This window comes from Cryptotermes secundus, unplaced genomic scaffold, assembly GCF_002891405.2.
Source record: "Cryptotermes secundus unplaced genomic scaffold, Csec_1.0 scaffold68, whole genome shotgun sequence".
Taxonomy (NCBI): Eukaryota; Metazoa; Arthropoda; class Insecta; order Blattodea; family Kalotermitidae; genus Cryptotermes; species Cryptotermes secundus.
Window position 1 is genome coordinate 371,930 of NW_019722422.1, and position 11,699 is coordinate 383,628.

At 40.1% G+C, this 11,699-nt stretch overlaps 2 protein-coding genes across 3 annotated transcripts in view; one reads left to right on the forward strand and one right to left on the reverse strand.

Annotated features, from left to right (window-relative positions):
• The window catches only part of LOC111861259, a 161,017-nt gene that overhangs the window by 126,240 nt on the left and 23,078 nt on the right, over positions 1-11,699 (reverse strand). The window lies entirely within an intron of this gene.
• LOC117282066 overlaps positions 9,892-11,699 on the forward strand; it is a 6,807-nt gene continuing 4,999 nt past the window's right edge. The window contains exon 1 of the mRNA XM_033750247.1: positions 9,892-9,961. Coding sequence (XP_033606138.1) covers positions 9,909-9,961 — 53 coding nt within the window. The 5' untranslated portion in view covers positions 9,892-9,908. The remainder of the gene's footprint in view (positions 9,962-11,699) is intronic.

Sequence of the window (11,699 nt, forward strand, 5' to 3'; positions counted from 1 at the left end):
ACAGTCGCTGCATAGCAACGTGTCTATGTACCACAGTGTAATATGTAAACGTGTGCACGACAGAGAAGTAGGCTCCCCAGCACGTGAACGTATGTTACTGAAATCGTCCATTTCTCTGCAACAAAATTTGTGACTTGTGTTGACAGTTTCCGCATTATCTACTGATTTCATAAGCAGTCTCTTCGTATCACCACCTTCGTCAAATACACTAACTTCCTTACACGGTAACTTGGATCAGAGGACGCGCCATAGCTCAAGCGTTTAGTCGCTGGCTTCTCACCGCGGCGCCCCGGGTCTGGTCAAGTGGGATTTGTGGTGGACAAAGTGGCGCTGGGGCTGGATTCCTCCGAATATTTCGGTTTTCCCTGCCAATCTTCATTCCACCAAATTCTCCATCATCATAATCACCCGGGGCAGGTACAGTAGGTCAATCAGTGGCCGCCGTGCCGAGCGGGCCCAGCTGGACTCCACCCCCCACTAAGCGAACGTGGGTCAGAAATGAAATCCCAGTCTTACAGCCAGAGGATGTGATGTGCTGTGTGGTAATGGATATCGTACTGCTCAGTGGATGGTGATAGATGAATATTGTGCAAGCGTACCGTGATGATTCACAGGGGAAACCGAAAAAAATCGCGAATATGAATCTGTTCCAGTGTCAGTTTGTCCATCAAGAATGCCACATAGACTCATCCGGGTCTGAAACCGAGATTCCGAAATGGGAACTGTTCCTAACAGCCTGAGTTACGTTCATCCTGTATACACACACACACACACACAAAACTGCGGTCATACGGTACATCTACCACACAAAAGTTGTTTTATTTAGACACTAATTTTGTCTAACATACTGTCTGGTTTATCTGTCTCACTAGCACTTTTCTTAGAAATTTAATATCTCGTTATTATGACATTTCTTGTAACGGCCGTAACGGTTGCTATCGACCGTTTCATTTATGTCTCTTCAAACCGTTCAGTCCGAAAATATTTTTATTAACACTTTATTAGCAAATGAGTCAACTTGAATATATACCTGTACTCTCCTGCAGTACACGGCCATTTTTTCACAATCATAAAATTATGCATAAAATTGTTATATATTCTAGTTTTTTTTTTATTTGGAATAAGAGGAGGCAAACATGTTTTCCACTAAACAACAGGAACATTTTCCTGAAGAATTTATTTTTAATTTGTTTCATAGTGAGACCCAACTGACATATATTTAAAATTTAATAAAATAAATAATGTAAAAAATAAATATATTTAAAATTTATTTTTGGATTAGTCATAAATCTTTTACACTCGTAACACAATTATTTAGGACATAAAGATTACATAATTTGTACTCATCTACAAATGGGTTACGTACTGTTTCATATTTCACTATACTCAACCCTTTAGAACTGCTGATTACAGATTCTGACTGACAGCTGACCGCAGACATCGATTATTTCTAACAATTTTAATGGCTGGGTACCGCTCGTTAGCACACAATCGAATGTACTTATTTACTTACTCCTTCGCTCTACAGTCCTCTGATAATCTTGGCCTCCTTTCAGACAGATGTCCATTCTTCTCTATCATTTTGCCTTTGCCTCCATCTATTCACTTTAAACAACAGTAAATCATTTTCTACATCTTCTAGCCATCTCAGTCCGCACCTTCTCACTTCTCTTCTGTCTTCTGACTTCCTTTGCAAAGGTTCCTTCTTTGATCCATTTTGATAACATGCTGCAACCATTCCAATCTCCTCCTTTAGTGGTCCTATAGTTTTGAGTTAGGTTGTTAGTTGTCAGAGCAAGTGTTTTTGTTTCTTTATGGTTTGCGAGCCCGTTAGCGCATCAACGAGCACCGCCGTGACCTTGACCAGAGTGTCTGGGGTGATATGCGAACGGTGTATTCACCTTATGGTAGCCAGTTCGAACGGTCCTTATAATACTGCGGTGCTACTTCAGCTCCATGCGGTATAAGTAGATACTATAGGGTTCTGACGATGTGTATAACACAGAGATACTGGGTTTTCGGGCTTTGTCCATCGTCCGGATTCTAAATAACTAAGTAAAAAACATAACGGTTCGGAAATTGGATCTAGCTCTTTCTAAGGGACCCAACAGAGTAGGTGTCTTCCCTCACCTGAGGACGGAAACAGATCCAGTTTCCGAAACGTTGTGTTTTTTACTTAGTTATTTAGAATCCGGACGATGGACGAAGTCCGAAAACCCAGTATCTCCATGCTGTATATTCATGAATGTGTTCTGGGAAGCAGAGCTTCTAAACGTATTATTGTTTTAAACTTAGAAGTGTATGGTTGATATAATGGTCGCCTTTTGGGAAGTAATGATATATTCGTAGAAGGCATTATCATCAACTAATGAGATTATATTCTCTTTTTCCCCTCGCTCCAACTTTGGAGCATAGGGCTGATTTCTCAGTTTCATTGATCATTTTTACAGAGGGTAGGACTCCTCGAACGGGTGATCAGTTCATTGCAGGCCTCTACCTAAACACAGGACAACACAAACACAGAATAAACGCATCCCCACACTAAATATCCATGCCTTTTGTGGGATTCGAACCTACGATCCCGGCTTCCGAGCGAGCGGAGACAGTACATGCCTTAGACCACTCGGCTGCCGTGACCGGTGTTTATACTGTATGATAAAAATAATTCATATTAGGAAAGTTATGAATTGTAAACTGGAAGACCTGGCTGATAAACTGAGTGTTGGGCATTCAAAGGTTTTAATCCTGAGTTAATATATCCTTCCATGGACCTTCTCGGTCGAATAAGATAGTCCAGCACGAACATGATATTAATGCTTGTTATTAGGCCATAACATATTCTTAGCAGTAAATTTTTGCTTATAACAACAATCTGTATATCTATACACTACAATATAACTAAACCACATGTAATGATGTGTAGGACTGTTTGAGAGGTAGTGATGTATGGCGCATAACTCTATCAAGGACAGTGCATTAACGAGACTTTGATATCCATAATTCAACTGGAATTTCAATGACGCCTGAATGCGCATTCCTCACCTTAAGCGTTCCCTTCTCCATTTGCGTAGCATCCAATGAATACTAATGCGACTTACGAATTATCCGACTTCATGGATTTCATTTAAATTTCAACAGCAAAAACTAACATATTTTTAAACTCGTGGAACAGCAGAGAATATTTTTTTTTGTAAACAAATCGTAATATTTATTCTAAAATGGTTATCAAAGGTTGTGCAATAACGAGGAACTGATTTGATATTACTGCAATATAAATTGTGATTTTTTTCATTAAAGAAAAAGGTCATTTTCGAAATAATGATTCTGGAATGACATAAGACTATGAAAATATGGCAACCGCTTATCTACATATAATTTGCAATATATATATATATATATATAAAATATATATAAATATATATAACGTGGAAGAAACTTCGATGTTTTGGTTGTAATGACACTCTATTTCCTGAAGTCCTACAACACGTTCAATACACACAATATCACAGGAATCTACCGCACTCACATCTTCAATGAGAATGTTCTGCACTATTCATTTAATGGAACCGGTACGCACGAACACAATAATCAATTCAAACCACACTGTGGACCTGGATAAGTAAAGCGAGCTTCATTATCTGAACACTCCTATACTGTTTGTGTACCTGCTAACTGATATACAGGTACGAACAGCAATAACTGTGAGTGGAGAACACATATCCCTGACACTGATTTTGGGGGAGGGGGATTTGGTATGTCGTACTGACCCCCATGTTCACATACTGCATACACAATCTCATTGTACTACAGAGGTCATAAATTGCACAATTAAACTTTTACAATTTCTGCATGTCCTCCAAGTCTAATCAAATATCATATGCAGTTCTAGAATGTTAAAATTTATGGGCATAGAAATGTCCACGGAAGAAACACATCCATTCTTCACGGTACTAAGTTCGAAGTTGTCAATAATTTTACGCGACCAATCCTTTAGAGTTGCCTGTCACGGTAGCATGTAGTGCTTTCGCTCGTTAGGAAGCCGGGATCGTGTGTTCGAATCCCACATAATGCATGGATGTTTGGTATGTGTACGTGTTTATTCTGTTTGTGTTGTCCTGTGTGTAGGTAGGGGCCTTACGACGAACTGATCACGCGTCCAAGGAGTCCTACCGTCTGTAAAATGATCATGAAACTGAAAATCAGACGCCAGGGCCCAAGGGGGCTGTAGCGCCAGTGAGAAACAGGAGTGAACCACATTTACACTATAGAATGGTGTGTAATAAGTCATGAATTTCATGTGTATAAAAAGAACCCACCGTCCCTCTCGGCCACTGAGAACAGATCCTACATACAATTAACAGCGACAAGTACTAGCGGTCTGCAGGTGCGCAGAACGAGACTTCGCATTTCTTCCCCACAAGAAGGATTTCTTCTTACTTCCTTCTTTCACCTTGACTTCTCTTGTAATCGACAGTCGCAGGCTTGCCCTCGGTAATGCAGCTTGTTCTACTTCCATGACAATGTTCACCGTCATAGTCATCATCATCATCAACTACAAGGCTTTTGTTGGATCTGATTGTACGTGTTCTTTGTAGAATTTCTAGGTCACTGTTTATACCTTCAGCTCTTAAGCATTACGCTTCACTGATTCTAAATATTATTTTTTTTTTCACTTATTTCGACGTTCGAGTGAATCTCCTTATTCATAAGTTCCCTGTTAAATTCCATTTGTTTAAATTAATTCATCTTTCGCGGCATTCCTGTTAGCGAATGAGTGTCTCCTCTTCGCCCTGTCGTTACTCTGCTTCTCACTGCCTTTATTTGTTGTTCTAAGTATCTACTTTCTGCTCTCAATACCAAAACCTGTCGTGCCATTAGATCTCCTACTAGTACACAGTGTACTCCAACATTAATTCTGTACGAGGTCTGTGGACTGTTGATTCTATGAAACTCAACATTAGTAAAACCAAAATTATGTTCATCCAAAGAAAAAATAGTCCTACAATACACACGTAAATGCAAGATTTGAGGTTTTCACAGCGGTGACTATGAAGAATGTCGTCTTCTTGGATGTGGCGCCGTGTAGATCTTGTGTGACCCGACGTTTCGGAGGAACGTATCGCCTCCATCTTCAGGGTACAAAATTCCGCGAGAGAGGAACCAGCGAGAGCAGGTGGCTGCAGTCTGAGTATAAACTTTGTCACGCCTCTACAACCCATGCCACAGAGTATTTCTGGCTTCTAACCTTAAATTCCATATTCATGGTAACCATACAAGTATATTCTCTCACTGTGCACGGTTGCTGGGTTTAGTTTACTTGTATTTCTCATCCCTCGACTGTTCTGGTATATTTTAGTCTAGTTAGATATTGGCTTCAATACATCTGTGCTGTTTGGATTTCTGTTAAGTCTACCGATGCTAACAAATTAGAAAGCATCCAGCAAAAGCTTCTGACCCTTTACTTGAATCGTTCCTTCCCCTGTGTCCGTTGTTGTTATGCTTATGCTTTAGAACAGTGTTCCGCAACCTTTTACTACTCGCGGCACACCATGAAGTATCCATGACTCAACACGGCACACCAAAATGTTATTCCCCTCGAAAACGTATGATATCAGACAATTAATATAAATACGTAACGTGTTCAACTTATTACTATAATGTTATTATATTGTTATTTTATTATCATTAAACAGAAATCGACTGGTGCATTTATTAGCAATTAATGAACTTTAATTCACTGTAGAGTGTGGAAAATACACTTCTATTACTATTAAAGTAAATACACCAATTCTACTCATAACTTCAATGTGATACTTGCCCCTGCGTAGCTGCACACAGGCGACTGATCCGTGGTGGAATCGTTGACAACGGAAGTCTCATTTCTTCCCTCTTTGATGTCTTGTTAACGTCGAGAAGCCCAGTTCACACAAATATGTAGTTGAAAATGGCAATAACACATTCACTGCCATCTCGGAGATAGCCGGGTATCCATTCCTTATTGCCAACCAAAACATATCCAAAGGCATTTCGAAAAGTTTTAGTTTCAATGTTCTGTCTGCTTTTAAATCTGCGAGTTCCTCTTGTATATTAATCGGAAGATGTTCTGAATTCACACCAACTGGATCACGAAACCAGTCGAAATCTTGTACACTCTCTCCAAAATACTTATTGAATTCCTGCTGCAGCATTTCTAAATGTTCTTTAATTGTGTCCATCACCACTTTATTGCTGTCAGCAAGTTGCCATACAGTCGAGGACATCTCAAACGACCCATCTCTAATTCTCTAACTAGCAACCAAAATTTGCGAACTACTTCAGAGCACAGCTGTGATAGAACTGAAACAATTGTAAAACGCGGGATCTCTACTCTTCAAACGGAAGAAGTGACACTATACCGACTTATTTTTGAAATATTTATAATTTTAAATGAAGTCCAACAATCGGTGGGTGCATCGTTACAGGAAGAAAGTCATAAAGTTGAAGAAGCTCTAACTTCTAACAAACAGGGCAAATACCGAAAGAGCGTTATAAAAGACAGGGAAAAACATGCTAATCCCTGCAGTTTTAGGGAAAAGCACGTATACAGAACATGCTGCAAGCATATCAAAGAAGCTGCGTAGATGCGAGAAAAATAAAAATTAGTCAATAATGAAAACTATGATATAACAACAACTGTGAGTAAATAATTTACGTTTAATTTCTTAGAATACAACATTACTATACATAAAAAATCACAGCATGTAATAAAGAATAAACAAGCATCATCTTATTTAATCAGTGCAGTGGCTGAGAATAAAATACAAGCATATGAAACATGGTAACTGGGGTAAAATAAAACGAATAAAAATTGACAATTAATTTCTTACAATAGGTAAAAGTTCGCGTCACACCTTTCACCTTGTGACGGCACACCGGTTGCGGAACACTGCTTTAGAGAAGTGATTTTCAACCTGTGCGAGGCGTGACACGAGGGGCCCTCTGGTGTGTCGCGGGAGTTTGGGGGAAAGTCGATAAGAAACGAGAAAAATTGAGGAATAAAAACTCGTCGAAATCCACGATCAACACTATTTTTAATGATATCACAATAATTAAAATTTGAGCTATTTTACTTTTAAACACAATCCTATTACTCGGTCTTTAATATTGAAATCTCTCCTTAAAAATAGTGTGCCTTAACAATTTTAGCTTCCTTTTCGGTGTGCCTGAGTTGAAAAGGTTGAAAAACTCTGCTTTAGAGAATTTAAATCGTACATTTGACGTAAAAGGAGGCATTATGTTAATGCATTTCTCTTTATTCAAGTTCACCTTGGTTCTACACCCAGTATTTCTGTTTTTCAATCCTGCTGGTCTTCGAGTTCTGTGCTTGTTACACAGCAGACTTTTTATGCGCAGACCCTGTTCTTCAAGAAATAATTTTCTTTCTGCTAGATTTACTTCAGCGATTAATGTTGTTTGCTAATGCTTTACTTACTTATTTCCTTACTTACTTACTTACTTACTTCCTCATGGAGCTGAGCCCTGCTGGAGGAGCCGCCAATTCTGCAATTACTCAAGAATTTCCCGGTATTTTATGGAACCCGAAGGTTCATTGCCGTGTTCACAAGAGCCCTCCACTGATCCCTATATCGTAATTTGCTTTGTTTTGTCTTTTATTTGTGTGAATATGTTTTTCTTTCTTTCCTCTGCTCATGTTTACATTGTAGCTGGACGTCGTACTGTTGAGCAAGAACGTAAATGGATAAATGATTGAAGCATTATAACAGAACTGAAAATATCAGAGAGCGGATTTCAAATTTCTGTTCGCAGCCACTCCTGTCCTTCGGGCTGGCCATCATGGTTTACCCTGTAAGACCGCCCAGCTTGCCGCAAACTACCGGCGTGGATAAACTCCCTTTGGTAGCATCAACACCACACGCACAACAACGACTTCCGGTTGCGGCAGGCGTTAAACCGCCCTTCGAATTATTGCCAACACCACTAGCACAGGTGCAACTGCAGGCCACTTCAAATGTTCAATATCCAATAGCACTTTTTCCAAAACAAAAAACTTCAGAATCGGCAGGTATCAGCTTTCTGCCTCAACTATACGCAGCCGGTGTTCGCGGCCAATCTGTGGTCCTCGCTGCACCACGCTCAGAAGATCGGATTCCTGCATCTACAGGCGTAAGGCCGGCTGTGCAGGCCGCGCTAGTAGCAGATGGCCAGCGCTCCGGGCTAGTATCCCCACATATATACGTTCCTGTAGCAGACATAGACCAGAAATATGCAGCTACTGGTACGTATTCTGTACAGATCAACTCTAATTAGAGAGAAATTCACAGTAAGGGGAAGGTTTCTGTCTTCTAGGATATAATGACGTGTAGTCTGGTGAAAGTCAACCGATATTTCGGGGGAAAATCCCCTCGATCTTCAGAGACTTGTAGTAAGACACGCAAGAAACTAGTACGCATGGGGATTTAATAATTAATTCTGGGTCCAAGCAGAGCAGATAACTTTGTGAAAGATGAATAAAAGTTCTGGGCCAAATTCTACGCATTTTAGAAACTCATTTATGACTGCTAGCCCACAATTTTACTGCTTAAGTCTGTAGAACACAATCCAAATGAATGCAGGTTTTCATATGTAGTTTTCCTAAGAGAACGCTTAGCGGCCTCCGTAGTCTAGAGGTAACGTTCCCACCTCATGACTCGTAGTACGCGGGTTCAAATACCCGGCGGAGGTCGTCGAATTTTTAAGGGCGGAAAAATTCAGGGAACAAGTCCTCCGGGAGGGACCTTAAGCCGTGGGTCCCGTGTCGTAGCTTTACGTCACGTAAAAGAACCTCATATCTCCAAAGGAGGTCACTGAGCCAAATTAACGGACGTTTCCCGCCCAACAGCAGTCTCTAATACCTCTGGTAGATGGGGGAAGCATTATAGATACCTCTCAGCTAGTAGAGCCGGTCTCGCTGGCTGGGCGGGACTGATGGTAAGCACCAGTACCGGTAGGATATAGAGACTGGTAGAAATCATAGAGAAAAGCACAATGGACCAATACAGGTCTAAGTGCATGGGGAAACCCACCCTCTCCAATAACTAACTAAGAGAACGCTTGTCCTAAAACCTACAAATCTATAATCTGTATAACAGATCTTTAGTATTTTCTCCTCGGCATTAAGAGACTTTCAGAATAATAACAGATCATTAGTGCCCACAAAGCTAGACGAGAAACATTCTTGTCCTTCGGTTTTCGTGGCCTCTGCCTAATGTGTAACTTTGGCTTTGGACGTTTAGCCGGGTCATATGTTGAAAATACTGCAGCTTTTCAGGGTAATTTGCAACTGCCAATTTCAGGATGAATATCACGACGTGGCTATGACCCAAACGCCGAAGTTACATATACGAGTATTCACGAGAAATGCTACACTTAACACAGAAAACAAGGTAAAAATTCCACCAATACATTTAATTTACCTCTTATTATTCGAGTAGCCTGTGTGATTAATAGGACACACTATGAAGACCCTATATGAAATATTAATAGACTCCCCGAACTAATGAGCTTCTATGCACCGACATGAATAACACTAAAAGATCTCAATAGTCATATTTTGTGTTTGCGAACAGCTGGTGAGAAGGCCTTAAGCTCCAAGCATGGTCACCACAACCATCATTCATCTAGTGCTCATGATGACAGCAAAGGACATAAGGACGGAGGAGGTCACAAAGCACATGGAAGTCACAAGGAAATCAAAGGACATAAGAGCAGCGAGGGTCATAAATCGGTCCACGACCATTACTCTGGACGGAAAGGTGAAACAGACAAGGAGAAACACGTCAAGGAAACAGAGGAGAAAGGGGGAAAACATACATCTCACCACGATGAGGATTCACACGGAGCGAAGCATCACGAACACGAACAAGGGGGACATGGATCGAAGCACAAGGAACACGACAAATACAAGAAGAAGGGATACACCAAGGTACAGCAAGGCTGCTGCGAATAATATTGACCATACGCGTCACATCAGTTATGTTTTCTCTTAAAGAAACAAGACACAAGTATTATATTTAAATTTAGAAACTTCGGTCGCCTGTATCGGTATAAGTAACTTTATATCTATATTTTACACCGCGAAGCATGACTTTTATCTAAATATTTAAAAAAACGAATTCCAGTCTAACAGACGACATTCTGTGGATAATAAATATTTAATATTAAAGCAGGTGGTACATGAAATTACCACTGTATGTTAATTGTTTAACTACTTGAGAATTCGTATGACATATTCAGTAACCATACTTTTCTTAGTTACAATTTTACCTTTCCAATTTGTTTAATATTTTATTTTATTTATATTTCCCGGCAGCATGCCGTAGCGTATTTGGTGGAGGTGCTATGACACAAGCCGGAAGGTCGCGTGTTTGATTCAAGTTGAAATCATTGGATTTTTCAATTGACCTAATAATTCCAACAGCATTACGGCCCTGGGGTCGGCTCAGCCTCTAACAGGAATGAGTACCGGTAATCTTCCTGGGGGGTAAAGGTAGTCGGCGCAAAAGGCTAACAACCTACCTGCCATCTGTGAGTTGACTGTGTAGAAAATGTGGGAGCTTCGACGTCTCACAACCCTATGAGCATTCAAGGCCTGTTACAGGGACAGCTTTTCCTTTATTTTTGTTGCCAATTAGATGGAAAACTAAAAGATTTACGAAAAACGATTTACAGATTAAAAATATTAATTATTTAACAGCCATCAGTAGCCATGCACAGACGCAAGAATACAGGTAATTAGGTTGTAATGTGATGGGAAGACTGTTTACCCTATAGAACATAAACCAGTGGCATGTAATTTTAGTTAAAATTCTCAGTAGATTATTAATGTTCATTTCGTTTAAGGGCCCACAGACTGACGGTTACGGTGCAAAAACTGACTCGCTTCTCACGTCAACACCAACATCGATCAGTTCATTTATTTATGTATTATTTAGAGACGTTATCAGTAGCTAGACTGTACAGTGTCCAATGGATGAATGACAAGAACGTTTATTTGGATGGTTACGATCTATGTACTATGCCGGCATTTTCCTGGAGGAACTACGGGAAAACTGCGAAAACCTAAATCAGAATAGCCGATGTCCTGGTCGAAATTCGAACAGATCACCTCCTAGATACGCGTCAAGAGCGTTACCACTATGACAATCCGTTCGGTAGTGTTAATCATATATCTTCAGACATATAAATATCTGTTGCAGCTTCATCTCGTTCAAGTTCAATATGTCATCACGAAACAATTTATTATGACATACTACGATAACAGCTTCATAACTAACACTAAACAATAACTAACATCGTCAGAAGCCAAAGTTTCAGCCGTCACAGAAACACTTCTTTCGCGGGTCCAGCCTTCACGCTGAAGTTTTGTACATTTTAATTTACCTGACAAATTCAGTAACTTTCTAAATGTTTGTGATGATGCACATTGTGTGAGCGGAGTTGGTTCTCCTCCCCTTCTCGGATTATTGAATGTAATTTTAAACATATACATTTTCAATTATCATTTTATTTCATCTAATTTTTTTTTAAGAAAGTTGTCTTCTGGGTTTAGGCACCGTGTATTCTTCGTTTTGGCCGACGTTTCGGAGGAACGTAGCGCCTCCATCTTCAGAGCAGTTGAATAGCTGCGGAGAGCAGTAGCTACTGCTACTGCTCTGAAGATG